The 23,357-nt window shown below is 40.1% G+C and overlaps 1 protein-coding gene across 1 annotated transcript; it reads left to right on the forward strand.

Annotated features, from left to right (window-relative positions):
• Nucleotides 1-199: 199 nt before the first annotated feature.
• On the forward strand, nucleotides 200-23,050 carry SLC26A4 (solute carrier family 26 member 4). Its single transcript, XM_035549415.2, has 20 exons — nucleotides 200-354; nucleotides 1,053-1,192; nucleotides 3,366-3,476; nucleotides 5,077-5,267; nucleotides 5,746-5,910; nucleotides 8,513-8,665; nucleotides 8,776-8,858; nucleotides 9,811-9,958; nucleotides 12,388-12,501; nucleotides 13,281-13,358; nucleotides 13,584-13,679; nucleotides 15,038-15,144; nucleotides 16,227-16,296; nucleotides 16,620-16,712; nucleotides 16,823-16,918; nucleotides 18,120-18,350; nucleotides 19,842-19,896; nucleotides 20,216-20,361; nucleotides 20,676-20,759; nucleotides 21,528-23,050. The coding sequence occupies exons 1-20, from the start codon at nucleotides 200-202 to the stop codon at nucleotides 21,549-21,551; spliced, it is 2,340 nt and encodes a 779-aa protein (XP_035405308.1). The 3' UTR covers nucleotides 21,552-23,050.
• Nucleotides 23,051-23,357: the final 307 nt, after the last annotated feature.

Genomic DNA, 23,357 nt, shown 5'->3' on the forward strand with positions numbered 1-23,357 from the left:
TTTCCCCATAAATAACCGCGGCCGGGCCGTATAAATGCTGCGGCTCAGGTGGGGCCCCGCCGCTTCAGGACGCGGACAGCGCCGCGCCGCGGGCCCGAGCCCAGCCCAGCCCAGCCCAGCCCGGGACCGAGCGGGGCCGCCAGGGGGTGCCGGAGCGGGGAGCGGGCTCCGCTCGCCGCCTGCCACCTCAGGCGGGGCCATGGCAGCGGGCGAGCGGGCGGCGGAGCCGCTGGCGGAGCTCAGCCACTACGTGGTGGCGCGGCCCATCTACAGCGAGGCGGGCTTCCAGGAGGAGAACGAGCGGCGCCCGCCGCTGCCGCCCACGCTCCGCGAACGGGCGCAGGCAGCCTGCAGGTGGGTGCCGGGGGGGTTCCCGGCACGGGGACCGCACGGGGACGGGAGCCGCCCCCCTCCCGAGGCCCCCGCGGGCTCCTGGCACCGCCAAGGAGCGGCGAGGTGGCGGCTGGTGGCGAGGGGTGAAGCGGCCCCTGCGGAGTCTGGCTGCACGTCGGGGCTTCTCCTCCCTGCGAAGAGCTCGGACGCGGTTACACTTGGGGGGGCTTTCTTCAGGAGGTGGCATTTTGGGCAGCGGGAGGTGCCCAAGGAAACATCTCTGCCTCTTGAAACGTCTATAAATCCCGGTTTTCTGTCAGTTTCTGTCGGACCTTCCTTGGTTCCTTTCTGTCGGACCTTCCTTGGTTCCTTTCTGTCAGGGCTTCCTTGGTTCCTTTCTGTCAGGGCTTCCTTGGTTCCTTTCTGTCAGGGCTTCCTTGGTTCCTTTCTGTCAGGGCTTCCTTGGTTCCTTTCTGTCAGGGCTTCCTTGGTTCCTTTCTGTCAGGGCTTCCTTGGTTGCTTTCTGTCAGGGCTTCCTTGGTTGCTTTCTGCTGAAGCTTACTTGACTGCTTCCTGTCAGGACTTTCGTGACTGCTTTCTGTCAGGACTTTCGTGACTGCTTTCTGTCAGGGCTTCTTCAGCTGCTTTCTGAGAGGACTTTCTCATTTGTCTTCTGACTGCAGCCCCATGCCGTATGTTAATAACTCGTTTTCTTGCAGCTGTTCGAGAAAAAGGGCCTTTCAGATCACCAAGTCCTTCCTGCCCATCCTGGAGTGGCTGCCGAACTACCGCGTGAAGGAATGGCTGGTCAGCGATATCATCTCGGGGGTCAGCACCGGCCTCGTCGCTACCCTGCAAGGTAAACCCAGGCACACCGGTCCTCTGCTTTCTGGGATGTTTCTGGCCGAGCACAATGATATTTTGCAGATGGAATTACAAATCAGAGGCTTGTTATTTAATACTAGATATTAGGTATTATTTGGCGATAAATAATTGTTTTTAAATTTATCTTTTTTTTCTCTGCTTGGCTAGGAGATTTATATTTCCTTTGATGTGCTATTGAGTTATAGTTAGCTTTTTTTTTCATCTTTTTATTCAGAGTATTATTTTTGATATTTAAATAATTTTAATTACATTGCAATGGATCAGATAGGTCCTGCAGTCTTATTTCTGTTTCTTAATTATCTGAACCTATAGTTCTTCTGCAACTGCTTACAAAAAAATCGAGTTATTCCCCCCAAAATAATGCAATCTTGATATCAACTTTCCTTTAAAATTTTGCCCGCAGGATTGTTTTAGTATCTGCAGAAAACAGTCCTCAAGGAGGTGGTGTTGTATTCACATTTTTAAAAAAATGATAATCTTGATAGATATTTATGGTACATGGCTTATGAGGAAAACATTCAGCAGATGAATAAATAGAAAAGTGGCAGAAATAAGCAGAAATTAATGAAACTATGCTAGTAAAGAAGGGCTTAAAGGGGAGAACCATTCATGTGCCTGAGGCAGCTGATAAGGTCCCCTTTTCAGAGACGAGGCTAGCTGTAATCCTGAAGTGAGCCGGCACATTCATTTCTTTCACCTCCATGCTGTTCTTCCACTACCCTCACAATTTTTCAGGATTGGGGGAGGTGAAGTTAGCTGTGTCAACCAAAACGTTTTCCTTCAATGGAAATAAGGTGCTTACACAAGGTGGTAAAGATTAGAGAGACCACACTGGGAACAAAGAAGGTACTTTGCCTCTTTCCCAATTAGCCACAAATATTCCCTACTGTCTCTTCCCTTGGAGCGTGCTAGGAAGGCACGGACTGCAGAAAGGAGTGGTACAAATGCCTGCCCCAGGCAGAGAGACCTGAGGAACAGGGAAGTGACTTGTCCACGGTCATGCAGAGCTGGAAGATCTCTGCAGAAGGTGGTGCCTCAATCACAGGACTATCCTTCCTTTTTAAGGTGAATTGTGCTAGATGGGCCTTCGATATGACTTATTACAGCTATTATGCTCTCACTGTAACCCCCTCATATACATTTTAGGGTGGCGCCTCATTTTCTCATAATTAGAGTCCACTTGTAGAACTGATTTCTGAAATATACTGTCTGGTTTCCCGCCTCTCTGTGTATTAAAAAATACATTAAAAAACAAAACACAAATGAGTAAAAATTTAACCATGTTAGATTTGCACGGGATGTAATTAAATGTATGTATATAACAGTTATGAAATTCCAAATCATGGGATACTGGGAAAACCGGCCAAAATGGTTGCCAAAAAATTCTTCTGGGATCCTAAAGTGCCTGAAGTCCCTAACTCCCAGCAGCTGAGTGCCGCTTGCAGTCCTCTCACCAGTCATAGCAGTGTGACCAGGTCTTCAATAGTTTTGGTGGCTTTTTGTGGTATCAGTGCAGAATACTACAGTCTGCCATGGGAGCTAACCAGGGCATGATACTGACAGCAACTTTTTCTTTCCATTTAGTTTTGTTTTGTTTTCATTCTATGTTGGATTTGACAAGTTGCGTGAGTATATGAGGTGAGAAGATGGTAAGGATCACAACTCCCCAGTTTGGGTGATTTCCTTTTGGTACTTACAATTATAAACTGATACCTGTCAAAGAATGGTTTGATTTTCAGAAGGGTGAGCATCCTGAAGCATATTGGTAGTGCAGTAATTCAGAGTTTATGCTTGAAAATTCTGTCTGTAACTTGAGCACTTCAAGAAGACCTCTTTTCTCTCAAAGGGTAGACCATTCAGTCTTGCAACAGCGTTCCTCTGCTTAAACTTCTTATTTGAGCGTGTGTTTTATGCTACCTATACAGGTATAGGAACATCTTTCAGTAGTTACTCATCCAACTAGCAGTGTGGGATATACAATCATTTACAGTCACTGGTACTCACATATGGGCCTGCAACATATTTACAGACAAAACATTCTAATTTGTATCCAGATAAAAGGAGTAAATCTTTCTGAAAGTCTACTCTAGACAGGACAGTAGTTTGAGTGATTTTAAATATGAAATTTTGATCGTGTATCATTTCAGGTTTGGCATATGCTTTGCTGGTGGCAGTTCCTGTTGGATACGGTCTCTATTCTGCCTTTTTCCCCATCCTGACATACTTTTTCCTGGGAACATCAAGGCACATCTCAGTTGGTAACTGCATGTGTTGAAGTTACAGTAAATTAACTATTACAAAATGTTAAACCTTATTGCGAACATCAGTATTTCATACGATGGCTACTTTTTGAACCATATTGGTTATGATGAATATTAATATTTGTGGGTTTGGGGGACTTAAGACTTACTTCTTCTCTGTACAGGCAGCTGTGCATAATAGCTAACTTCACTTGTTCCTATGCATGCCTTTCACTTGCATTTATGCTGAAGTTTAAATTTTGTCTTTGGCTACACTCTATGCAAGAAATTACAAGATAAAGCCTGCCTCAGCAGGCAATAAGAACAGACATTTTGTCTATCACCTAAAGCTCAAGATGGCTAAAACAGGTCTTTTAGTCTTCTCCCCAAGCCTTCCTTGCTACATCCTTCTTTGATCACTGTGGCCAATATCACCTTCTTGCCTGTCGCGGAGACCCAGAACCTGTGTCTACTCCAGCCTCGCTCTAGGTCCTCACATCAAGGCTATGGGTAAAACTTGTTGATTCTTTCTGAATACTTTCTCTAAAATGTATATATTTTCCGTCAGTTCACATATTTAAAATTCATGTTACAGCTTGATCACTGAAATTTCTGTTTCTCCACTCCAACAAATACAGTCTTACCTTGTTCACACCTCCTAACACTAGATTGTTTTTCCCTTACAAAGCTTTGACCTGGTATTATGCTTTTTCACCAACTTTCTTCTCTGTGGCGTCAAGTACTTATGTGTGTTCTTTCTGTTTTCTGTCTTCTTACCCTACCTACCAGCTCACGTTTTCTCTCCAGCCCTGAGCACTTACCTCTACTTATGTTGACACCCCTACTGTCTGCATTTTCCACTCCATTTTATACTTTCTTCAATATGCTTATTCATTAAGAAAATCTAAGAAATCTGTAAAATTAGCTTAGCTTCTTTCAAGACATTTTGTGACATTTTCCTTTTCTGCATAATTTTAGTAAAAACTGCAACAAATTTGATTGCTTTTAGATTGTGTTTTGCTGATATAATGATCATTTACTATCTCTGTATCTTGCCCCAATTACAGTTTCAGTCATCTTTAGCCAATGTAATACCAAACTACTGCCAGAAAGGACAATCCTACCCCTGGGTGCATGTTCTTGCCACCACCATTGCACTGGGATTCCTGACCGTGCAGCTATGTGGTGATGTACATCAGTTCATTCATTCAGCTGAAAACTAACCGTTACCAAAAAGAAGTAAATGATAACATTGTTTTCAGCTGGATAAGTGATCCCTTTTATCTGGTGGTGGGCCACAGAGCTGCTGGTGCAGATGCAAGGGAGGTGGTTGGAAGATGTCACAGCTTTTGGCCTTGGTACAGCCTAATTGGTTTAAGCAAAGGATGAAACTGCATGTCTATGTATAACAAAAGTTATTTAAGGAAGGAATTGTATCTCTGTGCCATGTTTGGAGTGCCAGTGGCTTCTGGCCCTCTACTACAACTACTACAGCTAAGTAATGTACCCCAGTTAAACTACTAAATGGATTTTCTGATCTAGAATTTGCTTGTCTAGTCTGATAAGTGCTTCTTTTGAATGCATATTAAACTTCAGCACGTTCTGTTTGTCATTACAGGTCCATTCCCTGTAGTCAGTTTGATGGTGGGATCTGTCGTATTGAGCATGGCCCCCGATGATAATTTTCTCATAGATGGCAGTAATGCTACAGGGATTAATGGTACTGGGACGCTGATAGACACGGAATCCAGAGATGCACAGAGAGTGCTGATTGCTAGCACCCTCACATTTCTGGTTGGAATTTTACAGGTAAAATAGTTGTCTTGAAAACACAAAGTTGGTATTTTAGTGTTAATGGGAAAACATGCAGAATGGAAATACCTACTAGGGCAATAAGCCTTTTTCCTGTAGTAAAACACAAAAATGAAGGAAAGTCATCTCAAACTCTGAAGAGCTTTTTGGGGATTATTCTTCTTATCCTGGGCAGAGTTTGTTGCGGCATGGCTGGGAGCGCTGACAACAGAAGGATAGCGTTGTGATTGCAGACCATGAGACCTGCACGAAACTCAGTGCTAATGGTACATATCCTGGAGCATCCTTTCACAAAGCTCTTCAGGTCTCCTTTATTTCACTGGATGGCATGATATTAAGCTACATTAGTCTGCGATGGGGGAAAATGGTCCTAAGACTGTCAAAAAAGAGAAAAGAGCAAAGCATAAGAAACCACCGAATAAAAGTGTGCCTTTGTTATTGCTTAGCAAGCTATTACTCTTCATGATTTTTCCAGGTAATATTTGGAGTCCTTCAGATTGGTTTCATTGTGAGGTACCTTGCAGATCCACTAGTTGGGGGATTCACAACTGCAGCTGCTTTTCAAGTGTTTGTGTCGCAACTGAAAATAGTCCTAAATGTTTCAACTAAAAACTATAATGGTGTCCTTTCCATAATATACGTAAGTATGCCCTTCTAATTTGTTTTGGTTTTATGCCAGAATTTTTGCATAATTGTTTACCTTCTGCTACCATTTCATACAGGAGTGATCCATATACGATTTATATTTATAGAGCATCTCTTTAATTCTCACTGTCAGGAAGATCTGCAGGTGGTCATGTACAGCCGAGGGGCTCTCAGTCGCTGCTTGCTTGTTTTCCCGGACCATAAAAGGCTAATTGCTATATTGAAGTCTTTTTCGGGCAGAGCAGTTTTTCATATAAAGTTTGAAAGTAGTTATCCAGAAAAACATTTTTCTTTGGGTTATCACTTCTGGAGACTGTCTCCCTCCCATCCCTTCCTTCCTGGCTCACTGTGAAGCTCCCAAAACTAACTGGTCCCAAGCCTCCTTACTCTTAAAGCCGTCAGTCATCCTGGTCAAGGGCATCTTTCTCCATTCCTGTGAATATCTACTGAAGGATGTGGATTCACATCCTGTGGCCAGGTACCTGCTGGTTAGCTAAGCTGAGGCTAAACGTTGCTGTCACAACTCCATTTGTTGATCTTAGAGGAAATGATCAAATGGAGAAATGTCTTGGCTGGATTACAGAAATACTGAATTCCTAGAGGTTCTCTTATTACAGAATAGTCTCCTTCCCCGGAGAAATTATTGAGAGTTTTGTCACTGACTTCAGCATTAAACTGTTCAGCTTCATAGCATTTTAGGTCTTCCATAGCACTTTACATTAAAATTATAGATTTCTAAAAGAGGCTGCTCTAGAAAAAAATTTACTTACAATTTTTGTGTGTCAATTCAGATAACCAGACCAGCAAAAAATATGTTAGGCATCTATAGTACCAAAAATAGGATGAATATAACTACAAACAGCAAGGTAAAATTTAGAAAAAAAAATCAGGTGGAATATTTGAAAAAAAAAAAAGACATTTTGTGGGCCTAACGTTAATGAAAATTCTTTCCCTTGGGGCATGGAAAATTAGATAAGACACAGTACTATGTAATAAACCTCAGAGCCTGGTGATGGACTAATTGATCCAGCAGGTTATTCCCTCTGTTTTTTATTATTATTGAAGGGTGGTTCAGCTAGTAGAAGGTACTTTTGAAAAGGAATTAAATGGGTTTTCCAGCTCCTGCAAGCCTAAGTGGACTGCTGACTCTTTAGGTTAAAGCTCAAAGCTTCTGCACTCTAGCAGGTGAGCCAGGTGAAGGTGTTTGCAGATGTGTGCAGAGCAAAGAAATTGTGATTTCTGGTCTGCTCAACCAGAGACTTGCTGCGTCAGCTTCAGCCAGTCTCGGACCTGCTTCAGAAGTGGTGGTTAACAAATTGCAACACTGAGCATCTGACATTGGCAGAATTCACAACTCCAAGTCAGGAGCCTCTTGTTCCCCTGTAAAATGTGGCAGTGGCACATGTGGTAAGTAAGAATGGGACTTGGGGTAAGCAGTACACCAGGCGAGAAATGTCTTCAGTCCCCAGAGAATGGCATCTGATTCAGTGCTTCAGAAAAGTTTCTTCTTTAGCTTAGAAAACATTGCTGGTTAAGCACTTAGGTGTTTTATTTCAAACCAAGAGTCTTTTCAGGAGGGTAGTAGTGGTACTGCTGCTGCAACCCTCCCTTCGCCTTTAAACTAACGGCCTAGGATTTCAGGAGCTAACCTGGAGGCAAGAAGTCTGTTTCAAACCTCTTTTCTATCATATCATCCTTCACTGGGTATGGAATAATCAAATTTTCCTGGAGACAAGGGACAAATGAGAATTACCCCAATACCTAGGAGGAGGAGAGAGGAGATAGGAAAGCCACCGATAGGTGGCTTTTCTCTCATCAGCCCTTCCTGTTTTCTCTGTACACTCAGAAGTGATACTTTTGTCGTGTTTGTATAAACACTGTACAACCATAAATGTCAGTTACACGGACTGTAGTTTGCTATAAACAATAGGACCAAGCAAGGACATAGGAAGGGTAGATGAGGGAGCTGCCTATTTTGGTCCAGCTGTGAGGGTCCTCCAGCCTGGGACTGACTTCTGGTGGGAGCAGGGTTAATGCACCGCAAGGTGAGATTTTGCATCTGCTTTTCTGAAGCGCAGGACTCTCCACAGCCTGGCAGGATCTACACTGTCATACTCTCTGTCTGGATGTCAGCAGTGGCAATAGGAAATTTGTAACCTACAGGCTGTATGTACCGGCCATATAGCGGAGCAGAATTTTGCCCGTGGGGCTGCTAGCTGTCATTTGAATAGAAAGATGAGAATCTCTCTTGCTGCTTGGAAAGTGAGTAAGCTGCAGGTTTTCCCAACCTTGCTCTAAGAACAGGGTGGTGTAAAACACAGGCAGGGCTTTAGCTCTTGTTACTAAGCATTAATTTTCTAAAAATCAGGATGCAGAAACCCCATGTAGACAATTATTCCATTAAATCCACCATGAAATCCAGTCACTGATTCTGTAGCAGCTCGATAGTACATCAGACAGAGTTATCCTCAAGCTCTTCCAGGCCAGAGCAAAGGAGGGAGCAGCTCTTGGCCTCCTCCGGAACCCTACGTGCCTAGATCGTCTCATGAGTGTTTTCACATCCTTCACGTGCACGTGTTTTCATTTTTATTTTTCAGACTCTTATTGAAACGTTTGAAAGAATTGGTACCACCAACATTGCAGATCTTATTGCCGGACTCCTCACCATTTTTGTCTGCATGGTAGTTAAAGAAATAAATGATCGATTCAAACACAAGATTCCTATACCGATTCCAATAGAAGTTATTGTGGTAAGCAAAGAAGCATAACAAAACCGGTACCAGGTAAAATAGATGGGGCGGGCTACAAGAAGACAAGAGGCTTTTTTAAGTATTGAAACTGTTATTTCATTTGATTACAGACAATAGTAGCCACTGGCATTTCATATGCTGCCGACTTGGAAAAAAAATACAATGCAGGCATTGTTAAGAGCATCCCAAGAGGGTGAGTGCCTTTGTTTTCTGGGACATAGGTATCATTTTAATTGGCTAAAAATGACAGTGGTAAGATAAAAGACGTGAAAGAGAGATTGAGAGCTGTAACCTCATTTCAGAAGTCAGAGCTGGAGATGCCATGAGTTCTACTTCTGGCTCTGTCAGTTATGCTGCCTAATTATGTTGCGTAGCTTTTCTTCATCTGTAAAATGGGTTTAGGAACGTTTACCTGATTCATGAAGTTCATCTGAGAATTAATTATTTCATGTTCCTGAAGTGAATATATGCCTAAGGAAAATATAAAAAATAAATTAAAGGGTTTTAAATGATGAAATTCTCATTCTCTATAGATTTAATTTCTATACAACTGAGTTATTCAACTACGGTTCATACTCAGGCTGTTATCACAATCAATATTGTCACTTACATAGTCATAGGAGCAAGGATTTTACATTACACTGGTAGAGACTTTCACTTGAAAGATTCAGAGCATTTCACAGTAGTAACCTTCACATTCCATTTGGTATTCAGGCCTTGATTAATTAAAATTTGTGGAAACACAGTAGGGGATAAAATGTTTTTGAGGTCTTCCGTTGAAATATGTTAACAACAGTACGGTGTCATTAACATATTTATGTAATTCATCATATTATTCAATATATCCTTTATTCAGTTCTTCAGAAATATACTTTTTCACTTTGCTATCACAAGGCCAAATCTCAGTTATGCTGAGAACAATGGGAGCTTTGTCGCTGACTAATAGAATCAGGATTTGGGCTATGGTGAGCTAGATAAGCATGTTCTGGATGTCAGTGGGCTGTTTCCACCTTTTTATTAACTTGAAACATTACGCTTCATATTATAAGCAACCTGTGTGCCTCCACCTCAAACTCCTTGACAGCTCTAGTTCAGAACAGAATTTGGTCAAAGTCGATAATACTAACGTATTTTCTAAATGCTAGATTTTTGCCTCCCGAACCTCCAGATGTCAGCCTGTTTTCCCAGATGATAGCAGCCTCCTTTTCCATCGCTATTGTTGCCTATGCTATTGCTGTATCTGTGGGGAAAGTATATGCAACCAAGTATGACTATGCTATTGATGGAAACCAGGTACGTATAACCAAAATTGTTCACAAACACAGGGAGCGTAATTTCTGCTTCACAATGATTTATGTATCCAAATGAAAGAAATGTTTTTTTGTTTTTGTTTTGGTTTTTGTGTTTGTTTGTTTTCAGACAAAAGTTAAAGTCTAATGGGAAACATTCTTCTAATTGCTGGGGAAAAAAAAAAAAAAGAATCTGCAATGGCCATATATTACCTAACAAATTTACCTCACAAAGATGAGCCAGATTAGCTCTATCTTCAGTGTCTGCACTTCATCCTAATTGCTCCCATATCACTTTTGGGAGTGTAGTAGGTCTGTAAGGGTAGTTAAAGCTAAGCACTGTACACAGGAATTTTCTGGTGATATAGCATTGACATGGCCAGCTTGAGTAACCTCCCTTCCATTTCTGCTCATAAGAGAGATTTTGACGTGAGTTACTGGACTGGGGGTGAAGGCAATGCCCAGCTAAGAAGCTGCTCCAAACAGCTTTATCTAGGCTTGAACTTTTTCAGTTAAGGTGTGATTTTATTCCTACAGAATAAATTGATGTGCTTCTCAGCATGACACTAGTTATGTCAATATGAATACACTTGTAACCGTACAGCAAGTCCTGCAGCTTCACAAAAGTAAATGCCTACGAGTGTATGAACATGAAAAACACCTACATCAAGCAACTGAGTTGCTTTAACCATTGCTTTTTAAAGGCATGTAGTTAGAAAGTTGCTTGAGCTATATTCATTGCCAAGCTTGTACATGATTCTTGCAGCCATCTAGTGTCTTCGTAAGTGGTTATGTGCCCATGGGCACAGGAGAAACATGTCGGAAAGCCTCCTTGTCCTGCATCTATGCTAATTTTGAATTTTTTTGAACTATGGGAAAACACATTCACTGCAATAAATAGATAAGCTGAGCACTTTGTTTAATGAGTCCTTCTTTATTTCAGTGCTAATGGGTTATGTGAAGTTTGTTTTTGGAACTAATGTTCTGCAGAATGTAACAAAATTCTATTTCTGAACACGCTGGTCACTTTATAACACACAAAGTTCATATCTGGTAACACTGTGATTTAAAGGTGCCTAAAATGCATTAACTTTCAGTTTAATACACGTGAATGAATAATGCATACTCCTGGAAGTGCTGTTTATGCTGTTCTTTCATTGAATATGCTGTTCTTCCAGCACTGATGTGCTTCAAAGATACTAATTAAATATTATAGTAGTAGAATTATTGCCCATAAAAGCAAAGTGCATTCTTTCCAGTACTGATTCTATGAATTTTACGCATATCAAAGGCTAAATGCAGTCATAATGACGGGCAAATAGTTTACTTGAACCGGAGAATTTAAAATAGTATCATAAAAGCAGGTAGTAAAATCATTTTGAAGGACAGTCCAATACTATTATCTGCTAGTGTTTATTTTGTCTTCATAGATTCACAGATCATTAAGATCTAAGAACACTAGGAATTGCATTTCCAGCATTTTCCTGCAGAACACAGCTGTTACACAGGAGCAGGCAGGACTCATCTTGGTTTGTTCTGTTAAAGAACATGGCTTTGTAATCCTGCTCTTGCAGTTACAGCTTAATTAAAAGCTTACAGGAAACTTCATTTTGGAGAAGAAAAAAAAGTCAAAATCAAATTTTAAATTATATTTTTAAACATTCACAGTGAGTGGAAAGCTCCTATGACTCTGTCAGCTTGATAAAAACAATGTTTCTGTCAATTATATGGGATTGCAGGCAGCTCCCAAATGCCTCATTTCCCAGCAGAGGAATGGCCCAGATCCCAGGACATAAAGCTCCCAGGGTCCTTGTCACTTGAGCAGAACAACCAGCATCGGTAGGTGCCAGCATCTGTGACCCTGGGGCAAAATTATGAGAACGCTGCCTGGGACTCAGCGTGAATTCATTGGGATGTTCAGAGTGAAAAACTTCTGGCTCAGCAAATTAGAAGTTTTCAGTGAAACTGTGTTTTTTTGCAAAGCTCCTGATTAGTTCCACTAATAATACCATGCTTTGCATTAATTAAAGCCGTGTCTAAACTCAGACTGTTGCACTGATTAAAATTTTTTGTTTAGATGATGATATTCAGGAGTTAAATTTATACTAGTCCCATTTGTTGATGCAATTATACCCGTGTAATTGTTAGAAATGTTAATTTTGACAGCATTGATGGAAAAAAAGCTGTAAAAGTCTTTATTTTAAGACAGGTATGCCCACATTAGAAAGGGTACACCAACTTCATTGCATTGGTTTCTAAACACATATAGTTACACTGGCACAAGAGTAAACTTAACAGCTATTACTAATCTGGACTCTTCTCAATATTTCAGTGCTACCTACTTTATAAACTATTGTAAAAACTGTTGTCACTTTCCATTGCAAAATCACCTTCAGGAATCTGTATTTACAGCATCATCCAATTACCTTTCAGGAATTTATTGCCTTTGGGATCAGCAACATTTTTTCTGGTGCCTTTTCTTGTTTTGTTGCAACGACTGCTCTTTCACGGACTGCAGTCCAAGAAAGTACTGGTGGAAAGACTCAGGTAATGACCTCTTCTTACTAGTAGTGCACACAGGTGAGTTTAATATTCTATGGGGATGAAAGTGGTCCTGAAATGGTTGTGTCACATAAAATGCCACAGGTATCTCAGCTAGCAGCTTGTGTGCGGGTACTGCATCATTTTTGTAGCTCTGCCAGAAGAGGGCAATCAAGTTTCACATATACAGATTTACATTAGGGTCCAAAATCCTTCCAGCCTAATTCCCCAGAATTTCATTACGAATTAAAGGATTGAGTTTGTCCTAGTAGAAATTCAGCATGCAGGACAAAATCCTCTCCCATCCTTAAGTATCCTCTGTGAGATACCGAAGCTCCCTGAGTGCTGGCCTGAGCAGCCCTGCTGTATCTGCCCATGTGCCGTCTTTCTCACATTCTGTGTGGTGCTCCCTGGTTTCACAGGACTACAGCTACACGCTTATTTAACAGTGGAGAAGTACAGGTTATCCAGCAGCCCCTTTTCCAGCTGCCACACAGACTCAGCTCCTTTCATCTCTCTATGCAACTCAGCCCCCTCAAGAGCTACTACCTTGCGTGCGGTTGTTTGCACTACCTGCTTAATTGAATTCCCTCTGTGTTAGCTGAAGTGTGTAATGATTGCCCATGTATGCCTAAACACAGCGGCATTTTGGCAGGTCTCCTTGTTCCTAAAGAAATGTAATGTGCAACTACTTGCGTATCCTAGAAACAACTACTTTGTAATCCTAGAAACATAAGATATAATCTTAACATGCTCATCTTCTATAAACACTGTGTCCTCTGCAGGTTGCTGGTATAATCTCAGCCGGGATTGTTTTGATTGCCATTGTTGCCCTGGGGAAATTGCTAGAGCCCTTACAAAAGGTACTGTATTTGCACCCTGCCACCAGCACTGATCAGATCTGAATGCTCAGCTTTGATGGACAGAATTAATAGCCCTGTTTGAAATTGTGGTGATTGAGACCAGACGAGGTGCTGGTTTTACACTGTGTAATGATATACACTTTGTAAACGGAAAACAGAAGATTAAAATATCTTAATAAGCATCTCTGCTTTTGAATAGCGCTTTTACACTGGTTTTCTTTGCAGTCTGTGTTGGCAGCTGTAGTCATAGCTAACTTGAAAGGGATGTTCATGCAAGTGTTTGATGTTCCCCGTCTGTGGAGACAGAATAAAGTGGATGCTGTAAGTCAACTCATTTTGCCTTCTCTCCCTAATGTTTTTGTATGTTTTTATTGTTGTTGTTTTTTTTTTCCTTTTGGTGCCATCCAAGTTTCTCTTAACTACCACATCAACAGAATTTTGTAGGGTTACCAGCAGAAAAATCTTTAGTTTAGATTTGCTATAGCAAACCAGTTTTGTGTGCATCCTCAAAAGGTAAGTGTCATGAGGTCAGGTGAAAATTTTCCATTTTTTTAGAGTTTTACATAATATTATCTTCTTTATTCCGTATACCCCACAGTAAAGGTGCCTGTGCAGCGATGACTCCTTTGCAGCAATTACCATAGTCTACAGTAATCTTGTATTGAGATGGCTTGAAAATCAGAATAAAGATGGCCTGTGGTCACCTTTACCATTCTGCTTTGATCTTCTGCAAAATTTAGATGGGCCAGAAAAGCTGAAGTTTTCTTAATTCGTGCATATATGCGTATGTTGTTATCACATTAGTTTCCCATTTGCCTGGATAATCTCAGATAGTCCTTTCAAAGTACATTTTCTTGCTGTAGCAAGACTAATCCAAGCTAGAAAGTGGATTCCTTTGGTGTACTAAGGGATGTATGAATATGCTCTTCTTAAAAACCACTGTAACCTTATCTCAGGGTACATGCTCGCATCTCCCACTGGGATTTCTGTGGAACAAGCCCTTTGTAGCTGTTAGGGCAAGAGGCAATTGCATGGAATGCATGTTCCGTGTGCAGACCCTACTACACACAGATTTTACAGTGGGTGTCTGAGTAGTATCTGCTTTTGGTAGGTCTGAATTTATTTAGTCAATCATTTATTAGTCCTCTCGATAGATAAAAGATCCCACTCACTTGAGTGAGAAGTGGGGGCACTCAGCTTTTAGTAGGACTGGGTCCGCTGCATGTTCTGCCTGGGCAGTGATGCAAGGAGGAACTGAGGAGCCCACTTCAACTGTTCTGCCTGAACATTCAGCAGAAACTTTTAGAGTGTCATCGACCTGCTAATGGCAACCTGCTAACCTCTCTTTGGAACAGTTCTGGTTCCTGGACATCACTGAGGAGCCCCCTTCTCTGTGTATATGTCTATAGGTGGGGCACCTTACAGTGTTTTACCTCACAGGAAAAATATTATTTCTGATTTTTAATTTCCTAAAAGCTAGATATGCCTAATGAAATACATGTTTAGAAGTATTTTGGAGGAAAATGAATACTTTTATATGGAAGTCAGTTAATTGCCAGTGTGCTACAATCATTTCCAACATTAAATTCTTCTGCTACTCTTATTGTCTGATGTAGTGATTCTTTAGAGTGACTAGGAGTACTATATATAATTAAGAGATTTCGTTATTTCCTCTCCAGATGATCTGGGTTTTTACATGTGTAGCATCCATCATTCTGGGACTTGATTTGGGATTGCTTGCTGGCCTTTTGTTTGGATTGCTGACAGTTGTGCTGAGAGTTCAGTTGTAAGTAACACAGGATCAGAAATAATTGTTAGTGTTATACCATGAAAGAGACAATATGCTGAAAAGCAAGATGATTTGTGGCAGAAAATCTGCTTGGGTTTACAAAGATTTTGAAGTGGAAAAATCTATTCTTTAGAACAAAACACTGTTTGTGTGCTATCAGTTAAAATTACAGTGACGTGAGGGGCTGCATTATGTTATCAGTATCTATTCTGTATCATGTTGGGTACTTTGGTGGTATTTAGCCATGTATTATTTCTGCATCCACATAGCTGTATTCTGAAAAGGGAAAGGAATATTCTAAATCAAATTTTAAAAGATATATGAACAGCTTCTGTAATGAATTAATCATTATAGTCAGTCTTAGCATATAATCATACTACAGTACATTGCACATGCCAATAACCTTTTCAGTCATTACTTGTACAAGGCTGAGTGTACGCCTATGGGAAAAGGGGAAGACAAAGCATGAGAATAAGACAAAATCTCATGTTTGTGTCTGATTTGTTTCTGCTCTAAGAACACGTGGTAGTGGAATGGTGAGAAAAGCTGACTTTGCAGAATCTCATTTGGCCATCTTGTTACATTTTCTTGATCTTTTATCTGAAAATACAACATAACTCCTTTCCTCCAGCCTGGAGTCCATACAGTAGGGTTGCCAGCAATACCAAAGGTTAGTTGCACTGTCAGCAAATGCATAAAATAGCCTTCCAAAAGCTGTCATAGAGTAGGAGATTGTAAAATCTAATAATTCACAATTGTTAAAAAGAAGAATTTTAAGATCCTCAAAAAATATCCACAAATTCAACTCGGATTTGTGAAATCAAAGTAAGAAAGGGAAGTAAGGCTTTGCAAACTTCTTTAGCTGTTAAAAACGTATGTGGAGACTACAAAACATGTTGGGTTTGGTTTTGATCCAAATCCAGAGAAAAGGGGTTGGAGAAAAAGCTTCAGGTAATCTGAAGATAATGTAAATATATTGTTTCTGTTGATTTAAAATGGAGAAACGTGATCAATATTTTTTTTCAGAGTAAAAAGCCTAGCTATGATATTTACCTTCGCTGTCTTCTTGTTTCTGTTAGTCCTTCATGGGGTGGCTTTGGAAACATTCCAGGCACAGACATATACAAGAAGGTCAAGGACTACAAAAATGTAAGTCATTGCTGAGTTGTTTCCCTTCAGTGTGCAAGCCAGTGTAGGACAAAGTTGTACCTTGCAGATTGTTGACAACTTGATTTTGGAAGTGGAGTGCTTGAAGATAACAAGTTGCAACGTTAAATTCTTCATCTTGATCCATATGGTCCATATTGCATGCTGGGCTGTGAGCATCTAAAAACTGAATGACCTCAATGATCAGCAAAGATAGCCCATTTTTACTGAATTAGTTATGTAGCTGAACTGTTGAAACAGTTGAACTGCTTCTTAGCAGCCAAAATATGGTTGTTGCTGCTCGACCTTATATTCTTTAACAACAGGTTGTAGAACCAGAAGGTGTGAAGATCCTCAAGTTTTCAAGTCCAATATTTTATGCTAACATTGATGGACTGAAAAGTAGCCTCAAATCCACAGTAAGTGATATGTGATGGTTTTGGATGCAATTTAATTGGCTTTGGGTTTTCCTTAGAATTATATCTAGGTGAAATTAAATCATTTTGGTGTCTTGATCCTTTTCCTGTAGGTGGGATTTGATGCAGTCAAGGTATATAATAAGAGACTGAAAGCACTAAGGAAGATACAAAAGCTAATCAAGAAGGGGAAATTGAAAGCTACTAAGGTAATTCTTTTTTTTTCCTTCTCAAAGGATTACTATTAGAGCTTATTACTTTAGCCTTAATTTTGAGCTCCTCTGTACTCATCTTTAAAATAGAGATGAAAAGTGTGACTGACTACTATGATAGGAAGTCTGGGATCTGCAGGGTGTCTAGCAGAACAGTATCCTGTTGCCAAAGACCTCAAGATTCAGGCAGCTGTGACAGTCGTAGTGTTAACTGCAGTGGAACTCAGTTTGAATTACAGAATCACAGCATGGTTTGGGTTGGAAGGGACCTTAAAGACCACCCAGTTCCAACCCCCTGCCATGGGCAGGGACACCTCCCACCAGACCAGGTTGCTCAAAGCCCCATCCAGCCTGGCCTTGAACACCTCCAGGGATGGGGCATCCACAGCTTCTCTGGGCAACCTGTGCCAGTGCCTCACCACCCTCATAATAAAGAATTTCTTCCTAAGGTCTAATCTAAATCTATCCTATATTAGTTTAAAACCATTACCCCTTGTCCTATCACTACGCTCCCTGACAGAGTCCCTCTCCTGATTGCACAGTAAAATTGCTGGCTCTTTCATGTGTACATGGCACAATTATCCAGCTTCCTGTGCACAGGTGAGCTGTACCAGTTGGCTGGTCTTCCATATCCTCTGAGTACAGAATGTATGTTTCAAGAATTAAATGCTTGCAGGAGTGGACACGTACAGGTAACCAATTAAATCTCCAGTGTGGGAAGTTAGGAACAGGTATTCCATTGCCGGTGCTTTCAGTTCAGGATGCGATATTTCTGCATATATTCCACTTCATGGTGCAGTTAAATGCTCAGTTATGTGACATTCCAACTTTTGACCTAGTCATTTTGCCATCTTATCATATGTGGTAAACCTAATTCAAAGTTGGATTCAAATTCAAGATACTGGTCTTAAATATCTCCTAGAAATAAAGCTTTTGAGGGAAGAAGTAGCTCTGAGATTTTTATTGTTTTTTTGATAGTGGCCTTTTTTGTAGGAAGATGCTCTGTTAACAAAGAAAAAACGAGGAAAGGAAATATACTGCATAAAGGAAGAGGAAATTATTTACTCCATTTTGTTTTTCCTTAAGTTCTTGGATGCAATATTGGTCTTATTCCTGAAGCAGAAGTTATCACAGGGAAGTAGATGCAAACATTTTTCCATGGTTAAATGATATATTCCATATATTATCTGCACATTAGAATGGCATCATCAGTGATCCTGGCATAACTAATGAAGCTTTTGAGACTGATGAGGAACCTGAAGACAATGAAGATCTTCAAGTTCCCACCAAAGAAGTAGAGATCCAGGTGGACTGGAATTCAGATCTGCCAGTCAAAGTAAACATCCCCAAGGTGCCGATCCACAGTCTCATTCTTGATTTTGGAGCAGTAACCTTCTTGGATATTGTAGCTGTGAGATCAATAAAAACGGTAAGGACATTTTTTCTGGTGTTTCAATGAAATGAATCTAGCCAGCAGTATGTAAATCAAGAGCTGTTAGGTGAAGGTAATGTTGTTGAAAAAATACCTTTAAAACTTACATAGCCACAGATAGAATATTGGTGTGTGCATATTTTAGGTGGAAAAAAAGATCCAAAAATGCATGAAAAGAACATTGTAGAGGTTGCATAGTCAAGTACTCTAAAATTAGAACTGGATAATGGGGCCCCTTTGTGTGCATGCATTATGACATTTTAGTTCCATATTTTCTTTCCACATGCCTCCTGCTTTAATATGGGTATAGGACGATGCTCACTCAACACAGAGGTAGTAAATATTTTGTCTTATCATCATTTTCAGTCTTTAGCCACGAGATTTATTTATTCCATATTACTTGAATTATGAAGGAAGGAAGAATGATTCATTTTTAATAGGATTTTCTGCGGCTAACATCAGAACACTTCATCAACTTTAGTTCATCTTCACACATCACACTGAGGTCATAAGGAGATAATGTTCCCAGCTTAGGGAGAGGGAAATGAGGTAAAGCCTTAATCGGCCAAATGTCTCCATTATTTTTGGTGCCCAGTTACAAACCTATAGGACCAGATTGTTTCGTCTTTAGGCTTTTATTATACTTTCTATGTTCAGACAACTGCTTTCACTAACTCCAAGTTGCAGATGGGACTGTTCATCTTATCTATAAAACAGATCTTAGATTACCACGATTCTAGATTATCGCTAAACAGAAGTGAATACAATTAGCAATCGCCTCTGAAAATGCTCTTTGGAGAGACTTGCCTACCATCAGGAAGCCAGGGGTAGAATCCAGTCTCCCACCGTTTAACATTTTAACCAACTGAAATACAGGAATGCAGCGCGACTTGCTTCAGCCCTACTTTTGATTCAGTTCCAGCTTCCGAGACAAATGAGATTATGGGTTCCACAGAGACAACTCTTTCCATATGCAGCTTTTTCATCCAAGAACAGGTCCATCTGGTGCACAGCATGAGGGAAAATCTGTAAAAAAAAAAAAAAATTAAATTAAAAGCATGTGCCAATGAAAGACTGTATTGTATCACTGATATTGAGGGAAAGGAAGGTTGCTCAGATCCACATGGTTCTCACTTAAGAGACAAGATTTGTTATATTATGAGAACAGAATTAGAACCTTAACAATAGGCAGCAATTTGTGTGTGTGTAAAATGGATAGTTCTACTGACATAGTCAAAGACTGGTCACTTCAGCAACCAGGTACTTAACTAATAGATCTTTAAGTACAGCAAAGTTTAGCAGTTCCTTTTTTTGCTATGAATAAACAAAACATGAAATTTTGAATGAAGACACTCAGAAACAAATTAAAAGTATGTGTGCACGTGTGCGTCTATACATTACATTCATTGACATATATACATATATATGTATTTTGTCCTTACAGACTTTGCTTATTCATGTTTTTGTTGTAAACTTTTTTTTTTGTAGATAATTAGAGAGTTTGAGAGAATTGATGTGAGAGTATACTTTGCTTCATATCAAGGTAAACTTTTTAAATATTTCTACTATCACTCATGCAAAGAATGAAGTGAAGTTGAGAAGGGATCTCTAGATGTGTCTGTGGAAGCATTTTTTCTAATAAAATTGTGAATTATCACACTGATAATCATGGTGGCTGTTCTAGGACACAAAGAATGGTGGGGTTTAAAGGAAACATAGAAAGTAAAAGCCAAGAAATAGCTGTTGATAATGATTTATTTGGCTATATGTTTGATTTCTGATAATTGCAGCCAAGTATTTTGATATTTATTTATTTAATTACTTCAAATTAACCTGCTGTGACTTTTGTTTTTTAAATTCAGACAACCTTATATCTCAGCTGGAACGGAGTGCCTTCTTTGATGACATTGTCAGAAAAGACATATTCTTCTTGACTGTCCATGATGCTGTGCTCTATATAAGGAATCAAATGACATGCAGTGACAACCAGGATCCCATATTTGAGAAGGTAAGGATATTTAGTAGCACATTTCCCTTCCTTCCATCACCTAGCATTCATTCTGGCAATTTCTGCTACAGCATGGCACATTTGAAAACTAGACATAGAGCCGTAGGACAAAAAAGTAAGAATCCAATAAATTGGACAGCTTCCAACATGTAAGTTCCTCTCAGCTAAACTAAAGCAACAGCTTTGTCGAGGAACAGGAAACAACAGACTTGTAAGTCTGTTGTGGAAGTTGTATTAAGATACTTCAGAATAACAAATCTACTTCAGTGATATGGACAATGTATAACTCATCGTGTTTCTTTCTTTCTGCCAAGATTTCACTTATGCAGGAGTCTAAAGAACCTATAGAATTCACAGAAACAACCCGGCCTGATGACGAGCTTGATGTTCAGGAAGAGGTATGCTCTTTAGATCTGAATGTGTCTATTATTTAGAGAATGCTGTTGGTTTTATTCCTTTGTAGTACTGAGCCATGCTGTTAGGCTTTTTCAGTAGGCTGTGGTAGTTGGTACTCCTGATTAAACCCTCATTCTCCCCCCATACCTCTTCCCCTGCCTTTTTTTTTTTTGAGGGGGGGAGGCATTATTATGAATATTGCAAGAAACCCAAATGTTACTCTATCACTAATATAAATACCTACCACCTCTCCAGTGAGTGCCCTTATCACCGGTTTATTGTGCAGAGAAGCACTTTTCTCTCCTCTGTAAGTCACGGTGCAGAAAGGAACGAAGGATTTAAACAGCTAGAAAGACACCACGGTTCTGTAAAAGAAGCACTTTTACATGGCAGGCCAAAAGACTTGAATTCTGATTTCTATTCCGAGAATTGCTTAGATATTTATATCACTGTCATTAAATATGAAAAAGAAGCCAGGCTCAAAAACACCAATCCAAGCTCAGACATTGTTCTGAGAGGCTTCTGTCCTTCACCTTTATGGCCAGTTTTCGCAGGTGGTAGCCAGGTATCTTCAGACCTGCAACTTCCAGACTGATCTGTCTGGTGCAGACACGAGTCACTGTTACTTTCTCTGTACTGTCAATGAGCCCAGGCTGCACTTAGTGTTTGTGTAGTTAACACACAGACAAACATTGTATTTTTCCAGGTGGTGCATACTCAGAACTAACCATGGCTTGTTTCTCTCCATCTTTTCAAAACCTTTTCACTAGGCTATGCGCAGACTGGCTTCCTGAAGAGGGACTGCTGGGACTTTCTTACCTGTGAATTCACAGCAATATTTATGCACCGGTATTATATACGCATTTTCTGCAATGAAACCAATCGTGGCACTTGAAGAAAACCCTGATTCTTAGTCTGAATGATACAGATCTCTAGAAATCTCCAAATTTTAGCTAACGTTATCCCTGAAATATTCTGGACCTTGATTCAGCGAGCACTTTCCAGTATGATATCTTGATAAAAAATCAGAAGACTGTTATGAAAGATGTACTCAGTTCGGGGAGTAGTCAGGCAAAAGGTGCATTACACTGCTACATCTGTGTGTACAGGAAGAAAAGCTGCGTTGCGCTCCGCCCAGGGGAGCTGAAGAGACCAAGATCTTTGGATTGCAGGCCTTTTGTCGTGTCTTTGTACAATGCCTAGCGAGAGGGCAGGAGTTCTAGCTGGCCAAGTTTTGGCAATTCTAGAAGATTTGTGTCACCTTCCTGAAAAATTTATCTACATTGTTCTTTCCAAGCAATTCCGTAAATTGCTGCAGGTTGTTGGATAGCTGGTTGGAGAGCAGGTGACAGGTGGAACAGCCACACGAACAGAAAACTGCACTGCACTACTAAAAACTTTAAACAGAGCAAGTTTCAATAGTAAAGACATTTGGATGTGGGTTTATTAGCTTTGTATTAATCCCACCGTAGCAGATCATGCACTACTATTAATGATCATCCCTAAAATGAAGTATCCACAGCAGATTATTTTGGCTAGTTTACATACCTTTCATCAATAGGCAGATTCTGACCTGGGTTAGATTAATAAAAATCGTAACGGAATCCGTACAACAGGCTGCTACTGAATGCAAGTAAGAGTCAGAATGTGACCTACTATAGAGTGCTTTTTTTTTAATTAAATATAGGAAATTAATTAGTTTAATGAATAGTTCTATTTTTATATAGCGTATTTTTTCTTTTAATATTCTACATCAGACTGCTGCTGTTCTTTTGCAGGAAATGTCTAGGCATTTGACAGTCCATAATGCACAAGTGCAATAATTTTCAAAAGATAAAGGAGTTGAACTGCACAACTTTACTCCTTGTTTTAGGAGTATATAAAATAGATATGCAATAAGTCAATGTTCTTAATTTTCATGAAAAAGAAGTGTGTTTTGATGGAAAATGGACTACTACCTTAAATATTTTAGCACTATATTTTTTAATGGGAAAAAAAAAACTGCATGGTGAGGGAATAGATAATAACAAAAGTATATGAAATGTCCAGTATAAAGGCTCTCTAATATTTAAAATTCACAATTTTGGCTAAATAGCTTCAGTACATTCACATACTTGAGTCTCCTTATTTGATTCCATCAGAGAAATTTTCCCGTATCTCACTGCACTGAGATTTTTTTTGCTGCCAGTAAAGTTAGTGGAAAGTCTCAGGTGAAAAGCTAAGCACTAAATAAATTATTCTGCCCTTAAGACCTGAGTGAACTCCATTAAAATCAGTGGGGAGAAAAAAATCCTATAAAATTCAATCAGTTGGATGGGATCCTTACTCAGTGGTTAACAGCATCAACCTGACATCTTTATTCCCTAATTAAGGCAAAAGCTTCAGTCTTCATGACAGTGAAGTTTCTCATTTCAAATGCACCAGAGGTTTGAACCTGAAAGGCACTGGCATTGCAGTCCAAGGCAGCAAAAACCTAGGTTTCTACGTTAGCAATGCTTAGGCTCAGACTGGGATTTAACCACGCGTGCCTTTAGCACAACCCCTCCTCATTCTCTGCCCTTCCATTTGGCAGCACCACTTCCGTGACTGACAGAACTTTA

The sequence above is a fragment of the Cygnus atratus genome, chromosome 1 (genome assembly GCF_013377495.2).
Source record: "Cygnus atratus isolate AKBS03 ecotype Queensland, Australia chromosome 1, CAtr_DNAZoo_HiC_assembly, whole genome shotgun sequence".
Lineage (NCBI taxonomy): Eukaryota > Metazoa > Chordata > Aves > Anseriformes > Anatidae > Cygnus > Cygnus atratus.

Coding starts and splice junctions, on each gene's coding strand:
- SLC26A4 (XM_035549415.2), top strand. CDS start 200: ATGGCAGCGGGCGAGCGGGCGGCGGAGCCGCTGGCGGAGCTCAGCCAC. Junction 3,477..5,076: donor ATCAAGGCACATCTCAGTTG/GTAACTGCATGT, acceptor TTGTCATTACAG/GTCCATTCCCTGTAGTCAGT. Junction 20,362..20,675: donor AGGATCCCATATTTGAGAAG/GTAAGGATATTT, acceptor CTTTCTGCCAAG/ATTTCACTTATGCAGGAGTC.